Source organism: Rhagoletis pomonella, unplaced genomic scaffold (genome assembly GCF_013731165.1).
Source record: "Rhagoletis pomonella isolate Grant_MI unplaced genomic scaffold, Rhpom_1.0 Rhpom_scaffold_00013, whole genome shotgun sequence".
Classification (NCBI taxonomy): domain Eukaryota; kingdom Metazoa; phylum Arthropoda; class Insecta; order Diptera; family Tephritidae; genus Rhagoletis; species Rhagoletis pomonella.
The window spans coordinates 11,903,889-11,923,792 of NW_023458567.1; the positions used below are offsets into that span (position 1 = coordinate 11,903,889).

Sequence of the window (19,904 nt, forward strand, 5' to 3'; positions counted from 1 at the left end):
ATTGAATGATTTCGTTAGCGGATTTTCCACTAAAGAACTGAACGAAAAACACGTCGCAATATTGTCAAAATAATTACTTTTGTCATTAGTAAGAACATGTATACATGCATACATTCCTATACAAATTTTTATTAATTTTAACAATAATCAGCCAAGCTTTACCGGCTGTTATTGTCTTTTCGCAAAAGTTACCCGGTTTTACAAGCTTTTATTTAACTTGTTCTGTATGTATGTATGTTAGGGGCAAATCTTGCAATCAATTTTTGACCAACTTCCCGATGACCTAGAGACTTGAAACTTCACAGTTGGCTCAGAACCTGATGACAATGCAATATGAAATACGAGTAAAACCGATAGGTGGGGCTGGAGTCGAGATATTTGAAAACCCCGTATTTATTAGGATCCCTTTTTTTTGTAGTCACACGATTGGTAAAATACAGCCAACTTCTATTGAGAAATTTGTACAAATTGTTGGTCGTAGTTGGGATAACGAAAAATGTTTGTGCATTGACAAGATTGGGATACGATTTGCACCAAGTTTTGGGATAATTTTGCTATCGCATCGCATTACAGAGTAGCCCCAAAGTATTTATGGCCCGATTTCTTTCATATTTAGAAGGTTGCTTTAAAAATATTTGTTTTTACAATTAACTTATTTTAAATTAAAAGCTTATAAATAATCGCGATAAAAATATCGAATTCTAAATTTTTTGTGTTTTAATACACTGTGCACGCGCTCAAATTAAAAGCAATTTATGTTGTTTTTAGCAAACCAATTACTCCCATAATACCAAATAAACACATCAGTAAATCCCCTTAATTTATTTGCTGCACTACAGATTTTAGCAGCAGTATCTGATAAATACCCGCATATAAATTATATATGTATGTATATGTGCATTTCAAATTCAATTGATTGGTTCTCAATTTCTTTCGTATCTTATCAGGCTAAAATTTCAAGTTTTTCCGAGAAGCAATTAAAGAGCAGAAAAAAGTGTCAGTCTCTATAGAGATTCGCTGCAGTACCGATATTCATGTAAAGCGTATTTCTACTCTGATAGAAATCGATGTTTTATTTAAATTTAGTTTCAGTAGCTTTCTATTAAGAAAAAAACCCAACTCAAGTGCTCTTGAAGTTTCACACCTAAAATATGCACAGCCTGTCCATTATTCTTGTTTAAAAAAAAAATAAAAAAAGTATTGTATTAAAATAGCCAAATTTATTTCTTTTTTTCAAGACAAGTACTTTTCAAGTGCTATTAAAAGCTATGCCCGTCACCTGCGATATGTAACCCAGGAATGAGGTTAAGCGTGCGTAACCCGACGGGTAACCCTCAGTGCACATATCTTCTGCAACAAATGAATTTATTCCGATTTGCATCCACGTGCCAGTTAGATCTGTTGTTATTAATGGTCCACCAGAATCGCCGCTACAGATTGACATATCGGTGCCATTTTCACCTTGAGCACATAATGTTGAACTAATAACCACATTTGCTCCAAATACCGATTCACAGTTGTTATTATTAATAATTTCAACTTGTGCATAGAGTAAATTATTTGAAAAATCCAAATTTTCATCATCAGTTAAACCAAAACCAGCGATCATGGCTATTTGGCCAATGAAATTGAAGTTTGCATACGAGCTTGGCACCAGCTGTATGGGTTGTATGGTTTTGCTAAATGTTAATGCTGTTGGTAGTTTAATAAGTGACACATCATTGTTTAGAGTTGCATCGTTATAATTGGGATGAACATATAATTGTGTTGCAGTCATATTCAATGCATTAGGATTGTTAAATAACACGGTACCAAACATTAGAAACATAGAAGATTGTCCATAGGTGCAATGTGCTGCAGTGAGTACCCATATTGTGGAAATAATCGAACCACCGCAAAGCAAATCGTCCTGAGGATCTAATTTCAATATCACTTGCCAGGGAAATTGTCCAGACGAAGCAGGTGTACCGGAAATAATGCGATTTTGCTGTTTGAAAAGAGAATTAGTTTATTATTCACTCAAGGGTTCATAATATTAATTATTAGCTTTACGAAATAAAAATATACATATTATTTAAGTATACAGTTCAAATAACTGGACTTTGGTATGGACGGAAGGAAGTGACAATCTAACTGTGGTTGCTGTCTGCGTTGCCAACTATGCTGTTGTTGCAGTTATAAGGCAAGCGCATTTTACGCTTCCATCCAAACAATTTAAATTTTTTTAAATATTGGTCCCTGTGTTATCTTTTGGTTAGTTTTTGTTATTAGCTCTGTATGTAATAACGCTTGGGCACATTAAAAACAATTGTTTTCATGCAGGATTTTTTTTTTTTTTGTTTTTTAGGAAACATCTTAAAGATTTTTTACGCGCGCACAAAAAATTGTGATGATTCTTGCGTACCATCACACAAACCTTAATATTTTTTTTTGTTTCCACACCAAATTCAATGACTTCATTTATTCTTTAACTCACAATTTGCCCTAGCCTGATATCAGGCCCAACGTAGCCTTGCACAGTCGCAAGTATCACCATCAGGTATAAGAATGGCAGAAGTTTAAGTCTCATTGTTCCGAGAAGTTAAATAGCACCTACCGCGAATAACACAACAACGCTAGCACTTTGCCAAATAACGTTAAACTGCTCTGACGCGTTGGCCATTACCAAGTTTTATAACTTGTGAAATGCTTACCAGCTCCGACGATTAAGACGTATCTATACTATGGGTATTTTTATCACAATAAATTGTTTAAAAAGTTGAAGCTCTTACTTGCTATCTCTTAAATGCCTTATTGTACTTTTTAATTGTTTAATTCATTCAACAAATGTTGTTATTCAATATCTTATCGGCCAACAGGTGCCCGCTCTCTTAATTATAGTGTAGATGGCATGTTTTGCTTGCAAAAAAAATAATAAGACAACTCTCAGCTGATTACAGAAAATATGTATGTAATTTCTTTACAAATCCGGCGTCAATTTTAAGCAATACTACTTGTTTTGGAAAAGTTTACGCTTTACATCGATAATGTCAGTAATTTATTCTTGGCGATTTGCTCATTCATAGATTCTACAGCGGAAATCGCTTACATATTTGATTTAGAGATTAATAAATAACAAAAATAAAGTTTCATTTATTTTACATTCGAATATTTATTAGAACTTTATTTGTTTTTACAAGCAGCTATTAATTTAATTTTTACATTAACAGATCGCTTCATTTTTCATACAAAATCGTGGCTTCTCTTTTGGAATCAGCGATGTTACACCTAGCAATAAACTGCTTGAGGAAAAACAAAAATTGTTGGAAAGAGGCTACGCCAAATGCGATGAATACATTTTAGAGATGAAAAAGGGTACATTACAATGTCAGCCCGGTTGTACGCCAGAACAAACGCTCGAAGCAGTAATGTTGCGTGAACTCTCCTCAATTCGCGAACAGGCAGCTAAAGCTTGCTTCCGTGAACTACATCCCACAAACAGTGCACTTATTATGGCACTATCCGGTTCGAAAGGTTCCAACATCAATATTTCACAGATGATTGCCTGTGTCGGGCAGCAGGCCATAAACGGCAAGCGTGTGCCAAATGGATTTGAAAATCGTGCGCTGCCACATTTCGAGAAGTTCTGTAAGTTTGCAGATAAATTGCCCCACAAAAACTTTTCCATTTAAAATGCTTTAATTCATAAATTCGCAATGTTCAATTTTTATATTTTTTTTTAGCGGCTATACCGGCGGCGCGTGGTTTTGTGCAAAATAGTTTTTACTCTGGTCTTACGCCTACGGAATTCTTCTTCCACACGATGGCTGGTCGTGAAGGTTTGGTCGATACAGCTGTAAAAACGGCGGAAACTGGTTATCTCCAGCGTCGTTTGGTGAAGGTAATTGTCTGTTTGTCAAACAAGAAAAATCAAGTTACATATAATAAATGAATGCTATTTTTTATATTCTTCTATCTTTTGCCAATCTATTGTATTTATGTAGTGTCTGGAAGATCTGGTAGTGCATTACGATGGCTCCGTACGCAACGCAATTGGTGAAATAGTCGAGCTTATTTACGGTGGTGACGGTTTAGATCCGGTTTTCATGGAAGTCAAAAACAAGCCAGTGGATATGGTGCGTCAATTAAATCATTTGCGCGCCATTGTACCGGATCGCAAGGGTACACCACTACCTGCATCTGAAATTCCGCCTGTAGCACGTAAAATTATTTCAGAAGACGAATTCACCATGAGCCGAAAAGATTTTCAAAACGAAATTATGTAAGAAAAAGTTATTTAAAGCATGTACATATATTGTATATTTGTAAGTTAATTCCATTCAACTCCTCTGCACAGCTCCTTCATTGATAAGGTGGCTCAAAAGATCGCTGGCGTACAAGCAAAGTACAGACGACATCCGAAATTGGCACATGAAATTGAACGTCTCACCGAAGAACAAATTCGTACTTTCATGCGTTGGGTAAACGACAAATACAATCGCGCTGTCACTGAGCCTGGCACTGCTGTAGGGGCTGTAGCGGCGCAAAGTATCGGTGAGCCGGGCACACAAATGACATTGAAGACGTTCCATTTTGCTGGTGTCGCCTCCATGAACATTACACAGGTGCTGAGATAGAACTTAAAATGATTACTGAGTTTGAGACTATTATTCATTATTTTTAATCTACAGGGTGTACCGCGTATCGTTGAGATTATAAACGCTACCAAAACCATTTCAACGCCAATTATAACAGCGGAAATTGAGAATAACATTAGCATGGAATTTGCGCGTAAAGTAAAGTCGCGTATTGAGAAGACCACGTTAGGGGAGGTAAGATCCAAACTTTTGAGGCTTTGAAATATTTTATTAATACTTATCACACACGCATAGATTTCATCGTACATTGAGGAAGTTTACAGGTCAGATGACTGCTTCTTAGTCATACGTTTAGACTTGAATCGTATTAAAGTATTAGGCTTAGAGATTAACGCCGAAACTGTACGTTATTCGTAAGTATAGCGTTCTTAATTCTTTGGTCATAAGCAATAGCCGCCTAAGTCGAAAAACCTGAATTCGAGAAAAAACTTTTTAAACATTCGGATTGTAATGCTATCCCCTTGTCGGGAAACCAAAATATTTTCGACCATAACTTTCTAAGTAGTCTAGCTGGCGCGATGGGTATTTCACATACGCATGGAATAGTAGTTGAAGAATACGATAGCATATACAACTCCATTCTTTCTTAAGTCAACTTAGGCCGTTATTGCTTGTAACCACAGAATTGTAAATAATGCAATGCTTAAAATAATACTGTCACCTTACACTAGGATTTGCACCTCCAAACTACGAATCAAGCCAGCGCTAGTGGATGTTGTCGGCGCGTCAGTGATCACAGTACATATTGATACCTCAAAACATGGTGCCTCACTCAATGCTGAGCTACAACGTCTAACCATTTCCATACAAAATGTTGTCGTAGCTGGTTTGCCGAACATCTCACGCGCTGTCATTGCTATAGACGACGCACACTCACCGCCAACCTATAAGTTATGCATTGAAGGCGCTGGTTTGCGTGATGTTATGGCCACATTCGGCGTTGTGGGCGCACGCACCAAAAGTAACAACATCTGGGAAGTGTATAATACTTTGGGTATTGAAGCAGCACGTACCACTATTATGACTGAAATCACAGATGTAATGGAGGGCCACGGCATGACTGTGGATCATCGTCATGTAATGTTGCTGGCAAGCCAGATGACGTCACGTGGTGAAGTTTTGGGTATAACTCGGCATGGTTTGGCGAAGATGCGAGAGTCTGTATTCAATTTAGCATCGGTGAGTGGAGAATATTTCATTTTCCTATGAAATATTATGTATGTAAATTTGAATTCAGATTCTATTAAGTATGCATTTTTTATTTCGAATATAATCAATTTTTTAATATTTAATTAAGTAAAAAGTCTAAACCGCTAGCATCATTCCTAATTCAAAGCCCGTCGTTTGTAAATTTTCATACGCCTGAGCCTAACCTTTTTAAATATCATTCTTTTAAGAACTCGCCAGTATCTGTGATTCGTCTATACTAAAAAAATACCCTTTATACCATGCTATAATATATTGCAGTTCGAAAAAACCGCCGATCACCTATTCGATGCCGCGTACTTTGGCCAAACCGATGCTGTTGATGGCGTCTCCGAGCGTATTATCCTAGGCATGCCCGCCTCAATCGGTACCGGACTCTTTAAGCTTATACACAATCACGAGGACACCGCGTTGCCGGAAGTGGATCCGCCATTATTTCATGCTGTAACAGCGTGACCATTTAGTTTAATGCCTATACTCGGGTGATATTTATGTAGGTAACTCATTGCAAAAAATACCGGTGCTGCTGCGTTCTGCACGAAATAAATTGGGACTCCTATCTTAACGATACCGTGAGCTCAATTTTCAAACTAAAAGTAATATATTTTCAACTCAAAAAAAGTACAGAACTGTACTAAATACATTAATTACATCAACTTAAATAATAATATTTCAGTCGATTTGTTGCGAATTATCGATTGAATTAAACTGCAATTGCAGTTATTTCTTATGTTTCTTATTCATTACATTTCGTAAATTTAATGATTTTTAATTAAAATATTATCCAATGAAAAGAGCAGAAAAATTTCGTTATGATGTGTAGAAAGATATAAATTTGTGTATGAGCTTGGCTGTTTAAAAATAGATTCGCACAGCATCATCGGCGTTCTGTTCGACGGGACAGTAAGGACATTTGAGTATATGACCATTACTCAACTTATGCAATGCATCATTGGAGATGACATGTCCGCACGTCAATCGCTTTGGCGGATTATCCTCCGTGGTCTGCTGGCGTAAAATGGGACAAGCGAAAATCGAGTGATAACGATACTCTGGATCAAGATCAATCTCTATTGGCAACTCATCACGCGCATTCCAAATGCTTAACACCTGACGTGACTGCATAACCTGAAGAATAGAACATATTTTCAACATAATTTTTTTTATATAAAAATCCACATTAACACTTACCTGTTTAATATTGAGCAATGCTGGCAGAGCTGTGCATCCAGCGTTAATAACCACAGATAATGCTGAATTTTTGCTGATACCCAATGTATGGCAGGCGTCTTTCATAAATACATATGATGCCTCCATCCACACTTGTGGCGAGATCAAATGCTTATACGGCGACTTATCTATGCCCATGGGCAAATAAATGAAGCATCCCATTAAATTTGGTATTTCATGTTCGAAGCGATCGATAAACTTGTTAAAATTTTTGCGGGCGTAAGCGATCGCCTCCGCTTGTGCGCCTATACCACGCGACATGATTTGCAAAAATGCTAAGCGATGTAGTTTGAATTCAAGAGTCGAATTCTTAGCAATCAATTCGTTGGAATAGCGTGTTGCCCACTCTAGTGCAGGTCCCAATTCTTGTTGCTGTATACCCTTCCAAATGCGATAGATTTCAGCGAAGCTGCTTTCTGAGTCGAAAACTTCTTGCGCCATTTCTTCGGGCATGCCAGACTCCTTAATTAGTAGACGTGCAACGTCGTCCATACCCTGGCGACAATAATGCTTTGCCATTACTTTGTTTAGCAACATCAAGTTGTCTTCATCTTGCAGTGCATCGACGCGCGTTGTAGCCGTGAAATCGGAAACAAAATTGCGATCGATTGCTTTGCCCACTTTTGACACTGATCCGTGCAAATCACGATGTTCCGCCGAAAGCCGTTGCAATTTTTCGTTGGCCTTGTGCAATGTGTCCAATACGTGCTTCACTTGGCACTCGTTGAGTCGTGGCTTTGCCGCTAAAGAAAATAATTAAATTCGAATATAAATTGCACTCTGTTCGATAGCGACTTACGTTCCATTTCGACCTGCATTTCGGCTTCATCAGCCATTGGATCATCTACATCGGAAGGCGCATCCACTTGTGTACTGGTATTTATTGTGCCAGTCATCTCCTGCTCAGCCTCGTTGAGCACCTTTAACAACTCTTCCAATAACGTAGCTACATCCGCAATTTCTGCGGTAGCATTTTCACGTATATCTTGAAATTTAGATATTACACGATCTAACTCTTTCTCTACGGCATTCAATGCCTCTAGGTCTGCGTTTTGCATGTTGGAGACAGGAAAACTAGCAGAAATTTCAGTTGGACTAACTGCGTATTGCTCTGGAAGAAAATATGCCAATAATTTCAATTTTCTTCAGTCAGCCTTTTTTCTTGCCTTCGGATATAAAGTTTTTTTCTTTGTTTCTGTATTCGCCACTTATCTTTTCTATGTTGCTGAACAGTTTTAACACCAAACGATTTTTCGTTTGACGAACTTACACTTTGCTAATTAAATTGTGCAAATTAATTTTAGTTTTGCTCTCAGCTAAAAGCGAAAAAAATACATAAAAATTAAAATATTTTGTTTTTCTTATAATTAATTTGGTTTTTGATACCTGATATTGCGTTTGCTTTTATTTGCTGATGAATTAGGGATGGAACGATACGAGTAAATTCAAGTACACACTCGATACTTTTCGTATTTTGGTATCGATATTTTTGAACCAAGTATTGGGTAGGTATCGAAAAAAAATACTCGTATCGAAACCCGGTACTTAGGCAAATTTCGCATGAAAATTTTTTCCTCCATTGTTATTCCCAATATGGATCGTCTGGGCCTCATGGCTGCTTAATTTCCAGCGAATACCGCGAGAAGGCGCCAAAGTCAGTCATCGGTCAGTTCTACGTTACTGGATTGACTCGGAGCACACACTCCGGCCAAGGACCATCCCCACAGCAGCAACCTCCCATTTTTTTGCCATGGGAGCATGACCCACCGGCATATGTGCTCCGTACACTACTGGCCCGCGCCGGCATAGAATAAAACCCCGGGCCTTGGGTCTATAGTGTTGGCCGATGCAACATACACCACTCAACCTCAGTCCGCTGCAACAACTGGTGTCATCTAAAGGCATGCCTAGGGCTTCGGCACCACAGGGAGTTGAGTAACACTTTTTATGAATCGTGATGCAACAACCAACAACAAACCCGCAACGCACACAACCATCAACCATTCACCCTTTTCTAATAGGCCAAATATACCACATAGTATGTCTGCGCATCGCGAGTACTTTCACCGCGATGCGCCTGCAATACAATTAGCCGCACACCATGCAGACATTTAAAAAAAGAAATCAAGGCGCGTATTCATAGTCCAGCAACTAAGTCGAACTAACAAAGTTGCAATTTAAATTTAAGTACCAACTTAAAATTTACCTCTATTCATAGTCACATTTCAGACTTCTACTAAGTAGTTTCGACTTAGTTTACAATATAGCAAAACGAGTGTGAAAATGTATCGATTTTTCTTTACGATATTTTGCAAAAATTACATTTTTATTAAATAATGTCAAGTTTGATCATCCGTTTATGTAATTTTTACTTCATTGCATGATTATGCTAAAGAATAAGGTATCATTTTCTTGTTAATTGTGTGAAATAGCCAGAACAACCGCAGTGATGTGAAGTCAATGCTTATCGAAAGCATGCTGTGAAACATACAAATAGTAGATATCTAAATGTTATGCACAAATTTACTTTAAAAGAACTAGCGTGAAACTGACTTATTGGCTGCGTTTCTTTATACATTCCGGATAATCCCATTTCACAGCCGGAATAAACAGAATGCGTTTGAGATATACGTTATAATATCATCAGGAATGTTCTAAAGAATAAGTAAACAAAAAAGTTTATTCCAAACGCTCAGAATGAATAAAGAAATGCAGCCTTTCTTTAAGAAATCGTACAGAAATTTCTTTACTAGTTCTTGTCAAACGCTTCATATGTTTTTCTTTACAGATTTCTAAAAGAATCGTAACAAATTTCCGACACTCTTGAAGATTTCGGGAGCATTTGTTTGCAGGGTGTATATATACGTATATGTGTATGTGTACGCGGATATGTAAATAAAGCAAAACAGACGATAATTTGACATAAGCGTGCTCATAAGAAGAAGCATAGCTTCTATCGCTATCACCTGTAATTGATGCGCCTTGCTACCAACTTAATTTTTACATATTTCGTCTTAATTTGATAAAATACTTCCTAGTTACGACTTATATTACATTTACATTGAGCCCAAATGCGTCATTTGGGCGAGAAACCTCAAATGCGAGGCCAAATCACGCATTTCTCCATACAAATTCACATTTCCAGAATGACGCATTTCGACGCATTTACACAAAATCACGAACAAATGCGTTCCAATTGCCGTACTATTTTATTGAACGCACTCAGAAACAAAAGTTCCACAAAAGCTTTGGTTTGTCTTTGAAGTCAAAGCAAATGCGATCAAGCAGTGTAAACACCTTCAAATGACTGATTTCAAATCACGCATTTTGGTCCAATGTAAATGTAATATTAGTTGCAGCTGCAGCCGAAACTAAAATTTAAGTTGGTACTTAGCCAGAAGAGTCGAAATTAAGGCGACTATGAATAGCTTTAGTTGTAACTTAGAATAGTTCCGACTTAGTTGAGTACTAAATATGACTATGAATATGCGCCCAACATTTTAACCGAAGTTGTTTATCTTCCTCCATTTTAATCCGCGCACGTCTACACTCCATGGAAACACACTCGGTCTGCGCATCGGCGACCACAATTAAAATTTTTGGATTTTACATAGACCATGGTCTGCCCATGTTGCTGTTGTTGTTGTAGCGGCTACAACAACCCCGCCCAGATCGGCTGATATCTCAGTCGTTGTCGTCGAGTTCCACTAACGGCAGCCCCAAGAAGCGTGCAGCCTCTATGGGGTCGGTCCATAGGGACGACGCCGTTAGGGTTGTGGGGTTTTGCGGGCATGCGAAGAGATGTTTCGAGTCGTGAGGGGTCTCTCCGCATGCCGGACATTTGTTCGGCAAATCCGCATTTAACCTACTCAGGTAGGAATTTCGCCTGCTGCAGTAGCCAGAGCGAAGTTGGGCTATTGTTGTTCTGGTCTTCCGAGGCAGATGGAGCTCCGTGGCGTCTATGTCCGGTGTTTGTGTGCCTAGAACGGCATTCACAGGTCTTGAGTCTACATAACTCGAGACTACGTGCCTGTGAATGCCGTTCAGGGCCTGTCTGTGAGCTGACGGGTCCAGAGGCTGCTTAATGAACCTCTGTACTTGGTCCGTCAGTTCATATAGATGCCTCCTGACGTGCCTCGGCGAGGGCTCCTCTGCAAGCAGCTGTCTATTTGGGTGGCCACATCTGTGGCTCCCAACAAGAAACTGCTTGCAGAGCATCGTGTTGTGCTCCCTAATTGGGAGCATTTTCGCCTCATCGTGGAGGTGGTGTTCTGGTGTCATCAGGAGGCATCCTGTCGCTGTCCTGAGTGCTGTATTTTGTACCGTCTGTAGCTTCGTCCACTGCGTCCTACTAGTCCCCGGCGACCACACTGGTGCTGCGTAGTTTAAAACCGGCCGGCCTATTGCCTTGTATGTTGCCAACAACGTGGTCTGCCCATCGTACCGTATGCTGTATTTTGCCTATAACTTGCCGTCTCCACAGGATAAAATTTATTGCTGCCCAGCTGCCATTTTGGTCGCTAGATATGTTATATCAGTGGCAATATTTGTGTGGGCTTTTTATATCTTAATATAAACATTTATAAGATAGCTTCGAAAATGTATTTTTGCCGGATTTAATCGTTTAAAAAATTTTTAAAAGAGGCTATTTTACATCCAAGTACATAATTACAAATATTTTAACAGGAACAAAAGTCAATTTTTGCTTTTATATTAAAATAATAATGTTTCAGCAACAAAGTTTTCGTGCAAATGAAAATGTAGCTTTCAAACTATCAAATTGCTGGCAAAAGATGGCAAGATATAAACTCTGATATATATTGCTCTTGAAGAGCAATAAGCGGTCTCCATTGGCTATTTATATTCCAACATATGTATCAAGATATAAACTTTATCTTGTGGAGACGGGCAGTAAGGTCTATGTTGCCCTCCCCAATTTTAAACTGGCAACATCATTCTTCTGCTTCGTTTTGCGAACCTTACCAAAAGTAAGAAGAAGAACATGAATATATTTTTGTAAACAATAGATTTGGTTTTCTGAAAAGGGCATTTGATAAACAATGGATAAGATCGATTCGGCACAATCATCTAATCCGCGACGTAAAATTCTAGGCCTGGCGGTGTCACAAATTCTTATGGAAAAGGGATTTGACAGTGTGGACAAGGAGTGCTTAGAGACGCTTACTGAAATGTTACAAAGTTGTAAGTTTTTTAATATAAATATATTTCCATTTTATTTCTTAAACTACCCACTAAAGTACTCGTGGAAGTTGGACAATCAGCGCGTAGCTATTGCGAGCTTTCCGGTCGTACCATACCCGTAGTGGGTGATGTGGTAGTGGCGCTTGTCAACATGGGCATCTCAATGCAAGGTATCGAAGCGTTTGCTAAGCGTGAGGGGCGGCAAATAATCCCATTGCCACCACAAGCATCTCAGCAGAAGCAATTAAACTTGCTACAAGCGGGTACCAAATCTTCACATCCTCCGCATGTTCCTAACTATTTGCCAGCGTTACCCGATCCACATGCTTATGTTCGCACGCCGGTAAGCCAATAAATCAAATACATAGTCATATTTAGCATTTCGATAAAAAATTCAATACAAAAGACCCATAAGCAACCAGTGACGGAATACGAAGCTATACGCGAAAAAGCAGCTACACAAAAGCGCGATGTGGAGAAAGCATTAACGAAATTTCTTTCCAAGACATCGGAAACGCATAGTTTATTTGATAATGAGGATAATATGTTTCCTTGTAAGTAAAATTTAATGTATAATCGTGTAAAGAATCAATATATAATAATTGATCTCCACAGTGATTGCTTGCAAGCCAGCATTTCCACCCTACCTAGCGGCCCTAAATCCCACTGATCAAGTGTTTGATTTCGAGGAGCTGGAATATCATTATTTAGTCGCAAATCGCACAGAAGATGTAACCGCAAAAGGTTTTAATGCACTTGAAATTTCTTAAATGTATACGTTTATTCATATACACATTTGTTGTATTATAGATGACAATGACGAAAATGAAAGTGGTAATGAAGAGGATGGGGATGGTGAAATGAAAACGGATGCCAAAAGTGACAAGGAACCTAAGCCGGAAAATGATATCAAGCCTAATTCTACTACCAATAAAGCAATTTTGGAGAACCCGAATATAGATAATCCTTACCTGCGGGCGGCGACATTGCCGAAACGTGCAAAACCAGATCCTGCATTACTAGTCGCCACGGCAACAAGTAGTGGTAATTCATAGGTTGCATTTATAGCAGATTTTTGGCCCTATTTTGTATGGCGACTGATAGCCGATGGCCAACCATATACAAAAAATCGCATTACGTATGGCAACCGTCGGCTACCGAGTCTAGTGGCGCAATTTCCTGTTTCCCGCTTATAACGATTTTGTTATTTGTTTACAGAATCTTTCAAACGCATTGGAGCAAATGCCCATGTCAAAAAAAATAAATTCGGATGTTGTGTGCGTTTTTCTGTATATTGAGATTAATCGCTATACATAATACAAAGTACGATACTGGTATCCACGGCTACTAGACCGGCAACTAGACACCAGTTGCCATACATAAAAGGGCCATTTATTTTAGAATTATTTTGTAATAAAATGCGTCAGTTAAAATTTTTAATTAATTCTGTCCACTCGCCCGTCAATTTTCTGTAATAAAAACGCAGTCTCTTTTAGAAGTTCGTCGGCGCAGTAATTTAGAATCAGCTGTTGGCTCCGGCTGCCTGCAGCTTTTTGTTTACAGTGGCAATTTTGCAAACTCGCGCATTTTTATACAAGTTCATAATTTAATTTTTGTACATCCTGTGCGAAATCTCAACACAAAATCATGTTAAATTTTCTGAAGCAAACCCGAAAGTTCGTGAATTCCACTGTACGTAAATAAGTAGATAAAAGTTAGGTTATATTTTGAGGAGTTATTTTTCTAGGAAGCCATTTGCATCGTTTTGGGCAATGAGTCTTGTGATTTGGATTCCGCTGTGTGTGCAATTGCTCTAGCTTTTCATTATCAACAAGAAAGTCGGAATACCAAAAACTTTCTGCCTGTCCTCAACATCCCGCGTCGTGATTATCCTCTTAAAACTGAAGTACGTTACCTCTTAAGCCAACAAGCAATTAACGAAGAACATTTAACTTTTCGGGATGAGTTACAACCCGAATTTTTGGAACGTAGTGACCTTATTTTGGTAGATCATCATGTCAGCCCTTTTGCAGCGCGATGCGTAGAAGTTTTCGATCATCGAGCGCTCGATGACAAAGCGCAGTTACCGACTAGTTGCAAGACCCGTATAGAATTAGTTGGCTCATGCGCCACTCTAATTGCAGAGCATATATTAATGTCGTATACATCAGCAACACAAGAAAAACTAGCTGAGATTGAACCAGTCTTGACCATGCTTCACAGCACGATTGTGCTGGACACCGTAAATTTCAGTGAATCGGCAAATCGGGCCACTACAAAAGATGTTGAAATATGTATGAGGCTTGAGGAATTTCTGGAAGAGCTGCCTGTCGATAAGGTGGGAACTAAGCGAACCCAGTTATTTGATTCACTAGTAGCAGCGCGTGCAGATGTAAGCAGCTTAACATCGTTGCAACTTCTACGCAAAGATTTAAAAATACTAACTACTAACGACGCTAAATTAAATATCGCCATACCAGGATTTCCGTTGCTGGTGCAACAGTTCATCGAAAAAGAGGATGCAGCAAGTGCTGTTCAAGAATTTGCCAAGGAAACCAATTCTGCAATAGTAGTTCTAATGGGAATGCTTGTCAAAGATGGAGGCGTACAACGTGATTTGGGCTGCATAGACATAGGTTGTAGCGAACTGTGCGCGGCCATACGGCAAAAGCTCTTAGCATCTACCGAACCGGCGCTCTGCTTGCAGCAATACGACAACTGTAATTTTCTCAGCGGCACCTTTTACAAGATGGTTAATATAAAGGCCACCCGCAAGCATGTTTTGCCACTGATAAAGCAGCTGCTTGACCAATGGCAAAAATAATTGCACCATTGAAATTATTTAAGGTAAGTGAAAGCAGATGGATAAAATTAGTTTCTAATTCATTATTCTCTAATTTTCGTTTATTTTCTTGATAACTTTTAAAAATTTTCAGTTAAAATTCCATACATAATTAAAAAAAGGAGCAGTGGTTGTTCATTGCTCACCGATTTTGTCACCTTCAACATTTTCCTCACCCATTGCATCATCTTCGCATTCCAACACCAGATCTTCCAGCATTTCCGCCAACGTAATATGCGGGACACTATCATTTGCAGCTTGTGTGTCATTGCTATCCACCGGCAGCGATTTCTTAGCATCACGATAGATGTTAATCTGCTTACGGTACTCAACATCTTCCTCCAAATCTTCAAGAAATTCATTAAAGTCGTGTTTGCTGCGTTCATCAGTTGCTTCTTCAGCTAAATGACGTAATTTCCAATTTCGAGTGTTGGCGCGAGTCTGACGATCTGCATAGCATTTGCGTACTAACAAAACATCCGGTATTTCATCAGAAGATAATTTTTCAAACTCAGTATTGTTCAAGTTTGCTTCACCCAAATTGTAGCCCATCACAGAATCGCCTACCTTTAGCAAATGGCCAAGGTGTGAACGTGTATGTATCGTATTATCGTTGATGCCAAGCTCTGACGACCGCACTACCCAAATGTCACACAGCACGTGCCGGAAGGAAATGTGGCCCTGACCTGGCCTGTGTTTTCTGTCTTTTTCCATAATAGGCTCAATATCCATAACAACGTACTCAACCAACTGTTTTGGATCACAAAGCGCCTCGAACGGATTGCGGAAGAATAACTGCCCTGGCAACTCCGATATTTGTGCAGTCATTGGATCGATCAGATGAATACCTGTTGCAACTTTAGACACCAAGCAAACTGGCGAAATATTACCCAACTGTTGGCGCAGTTTCTTCGATAAACAAACAGCGCTGTCCTTCGATAGCGGTGCTATCTCCACTGACCAGGTATATTTGTAATTATAATTGTTGCTGTGGATGTCGTGCGAAATCAGTCGCTTGGAGGTATTCACCTTTACTGGCACCATGTACTGCAAGAAATCTACCATTTTCTTTGCATGGTTGAAATTGGCATAGTAGAAATCCAAGCCACCGTGCAGCGGTTTTATGCCCAGCGTATTTTCGTGTGCCTTGTGTTTCAAAATCAGCTGCTCCAAATAATAGAATGTCTTCTTATTCTCGGCGCGTTGACGTACCTGCACTAAACAATGCCAAAAATCTTTTGCTTCAGTACGATGGCAATCATCGCACATTTGGTTCTGCACCGTGAATTCCACTATAAAAACCTGTTGCAGTACAGTACCTCCAGAAAGTTCACCATGTACTGTCAACTTGACTTTGATGCGCTTAGAATGTGGCTCAGTCCAGACAAAGCCGGCATCGACGAGTTTAACTTCTTTTAACCCTTTCAATTTCTTAAGACACAATGCCAACAATTCGCGCGACTCCAAAGCTGCTGTCACCCATTCGCCTGGTGGTTGGAGATAACGTTCACAGTTGCGACAGAAATGTAGCACCGCCTGCTTGGGTATACCCTCTGTAATGTCGACGTGATTGCGTAGGCATGTCACACACATATTTGAGGGATTGGGTTCAATTGGAACGCCACATTCACAACACAGGATCATGGTGGTTTTTGTGGGTAGCGATGACGGCTCTATGTACTCCATGATGTGCCTTTGTTTGATTGTACGGAGATGTGAATGTTATTGATGTGACGACTTTCCTGCTAACTTTTCGACGATTTATTGTAAATTTATTTACGTATTTTACAAAAAATTTTGTTTTGAGACACGTGCAGGAATGAAATGCACCAGCTGGCAGTACGTCAACACAAATGAAATATACAAAGCGTTGCCAACTAAAGTCAGCAAGAAATTGCCGATTGTTGCGAAATTGAAAATGTTTTTGTTGACATTGGCGCGGGCTTCTGTACCGGTTTCACGATACAATATTTTTTATCTTTCTGGTTTATTGAACGTTAAACAAAGTTAATTGCTCGTTTATTTCCTAATGTAAGTTCAGTTTTGATGTTAATAAAATATTATAATGAAATTTTTGTACGACTAATTTTTTGGGTTTTTGAATTGTCTGACGCGGCGCTGCCACCTATTTTTTCAGTTTGGCAGTTGCCAACTAGTTTTTAGTTTGGCGGGAATTGCCAACTGCGGTGATCAAAAATTATGTGGCAACACTGGCAGAATGCTTGCTACACGGTTCTGGGCGCCTGGTGTTTCTGCGACGACCTGTTACGCGACCGATTTCTGGGACTAGCGATAAATAAAATCTAGCATGACATTTTTTATAGCATGCGACTTTTTAGACAAAACTCAAAGACCATTTCATCCACTTTGAAGTATACATAGATGGTTTTATAATTTCTCACTATTACACTTTATTTCATATTTTTATAACAATTACAATTTTGATTTTTAGTAACAATTTTCGGATGCGTAGCAACAAGTTATGCACAACTATTCATGATAAAAATTGGTTGGCTATAAACACATACACATATGCAGTTTTTCTTTTCTTTTATAGAATATTAACTAAATAAGCTCAACAATTGCAGATACATACTTTAAACTTAGCTATGCGGATTATAGAAAAAAAATCAGAAAATAACACAAAATTTATAAAATGTTGACATGATGTGAAGCGTTTGTTAGTTATCAATATTGTGCGTATTATGCTGACGAGTGTGTGTCGTCAGCAGCTTTTTAAATAAGTATGTGTATGTTACACACCATTTCATAGAATTGCTTAAAAAATAAAGTAGCTGGCAATAAAAAAGAAAAAGTTGGCTACATCTGTTTACGTATTATAACTTTGCTCTACTGTGTTGGCGAGAACTCAGTAGGAGCTAAAATGCGTGTGTGCATATCTTTAATGAGTGGCACTGTGTAGGCAACACATTCATCCCAACCGGGTGAACGCCAGGCGGCTTCACGTGTCTCCTTACGGTCCAATAAAGACTTGTAGCCTACATAGCAATAAAAGAAGAATGTACATACATATATGCAAATAAAAATAGCAACAAAGATAATTTTGTAAGCGACTTACACCAAATATGATGCACATTGTATAGACGGCCGACTTGTGAGAAGAAACCGGCAAAAGCTTCGTTGTTATGTTTACGGAAGTTAATGGCTCGCGCCCAATTGTTGCCCCACTCAATCATTGTGCCGGGTTTTAATCGATATGAACTGGTTTAAGGAAATTTAAAAAATACTTTTAAAAGTTAAGATATGTTTTTGTGTTTTCTTAAGCTTACCGCATCTCGTAGATATGTTTGTCTGGACGATTTTCGATTTTCGGCCAGTAGCTGAAGGCCAACAAATATTGTAAATGACGTGAACGTAAATATTTTATGCGCTCATTCATTAAACTCATGTACTCCTTTAAAATATAGGTATGTATTGATTTTAAAAGCAACGCTAATTAAAAAATCTACTAACCTCATCATTCCACAAATCTTCCTTGGCAATATCGATCTTTTCAAAACCGCCAGTGTACTTCCATAAATGCAAACACTGATCCATATCACCGACATGTACGGTCCAAGAAGCGACCAAGTTGCATGATAAATTTGCCTTCTTTTCATTAACCAATTGTACAGAAGTTTTGCTGGAATGTAAAAGAATAATCATCAGAACCCGCTCTTAAACAGTTAACAGCAGGCTTTCCGACTATGCAAATATCACTCACTAATTCTTCAAATAGTCATCCATATAACCGGGACGTACATTGTGCGTATGCAAGGCATAAATGATTTCCTTATCACTAAGCATGCGACTGTGTGATTCTTTAGTTGGCTCAATTTTACGCACCAACAACTTAGAAAACCATGAATCGGCTTCGTTGAGTGGTGCTGAGGTAGCTATGGAGCTGGTTGGAAAATTAAATACGAAAATAAGTTAAAAACGATAGTTAAAAATAAACTGTATATAATCAAATGAAATTAGCTTGCTTACCGTACTGCTGTGTTATTGATAACGTTCGATAAATTCCTTAGCTTAATCATTTTGCTTGAGTTTGTTTGTTACAAGGCTGCAATGATAAGATTAAAATTTAGTTTATATTGCTGCCGGTAATGAATTTGTTTAAATTTGCAGCTATGCGCTAGAACTCAGCGACAGCGTTAATAAAAACAAAGAACAATCATACAAACATATGTACATAGTTCATAGGTACGTTGAATGCTTGCGAATCATCAAAAATTATCTCTGAAAGTAAAAATCGCGCAATACATTTATATACACATGTATGCACAATTGTTTAGTATATACCAAATCAACAATCATACTTCTGACGACATTTGCTTGTGGTTTTATTGTTCCAATTGGCTATTTTTGCCTGCGCACTGTATTGGAAAGGTTATACGTACAAATTTATGTAGGTAAGTACCTATAGATATAAGTCAAGCAATCATTGTTGGGGTTCGCGCATTCAGGAGAATAAATAGCTGCACTAATTAACCTTATTTTCTTATCACAAAGAATGCTACAAATACGATAGTCAATTTTCTAAAAATGTTGCAATGTTTAGTTACCTTTTATTGCCGTTTATGCAAAAAAAATTCGTTATTCGGTAACAACGCCAACAGCGGCGACTGTAGCAATGTGTTGATGCAGTGTTGGCAGCGGTAGCAACTACAAATTTGTTTAAACTCAAAGAAAATTACAAAAAAACACCACTAACTGAAAAAATTACGAAAATATAAACAACTGCATGAATTTCCACTTTGTGCGCTCCACTTTTTCCGCTGCAA

General features: G+C 38.5%; 7 protein-coding genes across 13 annotated transcripts in view; 3 read left to right on the forward strand and 4 right to left on the reverse strand.

Moving 5' to 3' along the window:
- LOC118748810 (DNA-directed RNA polymerase III subunit RPC1) overlaps positions 1-6,408 on the forward strand; it is a 9,805-nt gene extending 3,397 nt beyond the window's left edge. The window contains exons 3-10 of the mRNA XM_036483510.1: positions 3,210-3,627; positions 3,723-3,880; positions 3,984-4,261; positions 4,337-4,604; positions 4,671-4,811; positions 4,872-4,990; positions 5,309-5,816; positions 6,105-6,408. Coding sequence (XP_036339403.1) covers positions 3,210-3,627; positions 3,723-3,880; positions 3,984-4,261; positions 4,337-4,604; positions 4,671-4,811; positions 4,872-4,990; positions 5,309-5,816; positions 6,105-6,299 — 2,085 coding nt within the window. The 3' untranslated portion in view covers positions 6,300-6,408. The remainder of the gene's footprint in view (positions 1-3,209; positions 3,628-3,722; positions 3,881-3,983; positions 4,262-4,336; positions 4,605-4,670; positions 4,812-4,871; positions 4,991-5,308; positions 5,817-6,104) is intronic.
- LOC118748808 (protein NipSnap-like) overlaps positions 1-19,904 on the forward strand; it is a 178,322-nt gene that overhangs the window by 134,939 nt on the left and 23,479 nt on the right. The gene's annotated exons all lie outside the window — the stretch shown is intronic.
- Positions 1,201-3,139, reverse strand: LOC118748816 (brachyurin-like). The gene is made up of 2 exons (XM_036483519.1): positions 2,477-3,139; positions 1,201-1,987 (listed from the first exon to the last, which is right to left on the reverse strand). The coding sequence occupies exons 1-2, from the start codon at positions 2,567-2,569 to the stop codon at positions 1,250-1,252; spliced, it is 831 nt and encodes a 276-aa protein (XP_036339412.1). The 5' UTR covers positions 2,570-3,139; the 3' UTR covers positions 1,201-1,249.
- LOC118748813 (E3 ubiquitin-protein ligase RMND5A) lies at positions 6,431-8,570 on the reverse strand. The gene is made up of 4 exons (XM_036483513.1): positions 8,460-8,570; positions 7,873-8,389; positions 7,035-7,816; positions 6,431-6,971 (listed from the first exon to the last, which is right to left on the reverse strand). Exons 2-4 carry the CDS (start codon positions 8,129-8,131, stop codon positions 6,699-6,701), a joined length of 1,314 nt encoding a protein of 437 aa, XP_036339406.1. The 5' UTR covers positions 8,132-8,389; positions 8,460-8,570; the 3' UTR covers positions 6,431-6,698.
- Positions 11,953-15,523, forward strand: LOC118748815 (transcription initiation factor TFIID subunit 8-like). Of its 3 annotated transcripts, none has more exons than XM_036483516.1 (6): positions 11,953-12,275; positions 12,332-12,618; positions 12,682-12,829; positions 12,891-13,019; positions 13,086-13,319; positions 13,494-13,715. In XM_036483516.1, the coding sequence occupies exons 1-6, from the start codon at positions 12,134-12,136 to the stop codon at positions 13,571-13,573; spliced, it is 1,020 nt and encodes a 339-aa protein (XP_036339409.1). In that variant the 5' UTR covers positions 11,953-12,133; the 3' UTR covers positions 13,574-13,715. The 3 variants fall into 3 exon arrangements, with proteins under 3 accessions (XP_036339409.1, XP_036339411.1, XP_036339408.1); XM_036483518.1 differs by lacking the exon at positions 13,494-13,715 and adding an exon at positions 14,023-14,142 and having other exon boundaries at positions 11,955-12,275; XM_036483515.1 differs by lacking the exons at positions 11,953-12,275; positions 12,332-12,618; positions 12,682-12,829; positions 12,891-13,019; positions 13,086-13,319 and adding exons at positions 14,023-15,122; positions 15,212-15,523 and having other exon boundaries at positions 13,569-13,967.
- LOC118748811 (60S ribosomal export protein NMD3) lies at positions 15,142-16,976 on the reverse strand. Its single transcript, XM_036483511.1, has one exon. The coding sequence runs from the start codon at positions 16,801-16,803 to the stop codon at positions 15,253-15,255; it is 1,551 nt and encodes a 516-aa protein (XP_036339404.1). The 5' UTR covers positions 16,804-16,976; the 3' UTR covers positions 15,142-15,252.
- LOC118748818 (protein NipSnap-like) overlaps positions 17,503-19,904 on the reverse strand; it is a 17,915-nt gene continuing 15,513 nt past the window's right edge. Inside the window, exons 2-8 of one of the 2 annotated variants that reach the window (XM_036483521.1) lie at positions 19,686-19,870; positions 19,108-19,183; positions 18,842-19,021; positions 18,592-18,760; positions 18,408-18,532; positions 18,197-18,339; positions 17,503-18,116 (exon numbers count right to left, since the gene is read on the reverse strand). In XM_036483521.1, the coding sequence (XP_036339414.1) occupies positions 17,968-18,116; positions 18,197-18,339; positions 18,408-18,532; positions 18,592-18,760; positions 18,842-19,021; positions 19,108-19,157 (816 nt within the window). In that variant the 5' untranslated portion in view covers positions 19,158-19,183; positions 19,686-19,870 and the 3' untranslated portion in view covers positions 17,503-17,967. Of the gene's footprint in view, positions 18,117-18,196; positions 18,340-18,407; positions 18,533-18,591; positions 18,761-18,841; positions 19,022-19,107; positions 19,184-19,439; positions 19,594-19,685; positions 19,871-19,904 lie in introns of those variants that run through there. The other variant, XM_036483522.1, reaches the window with a different exon arrangement.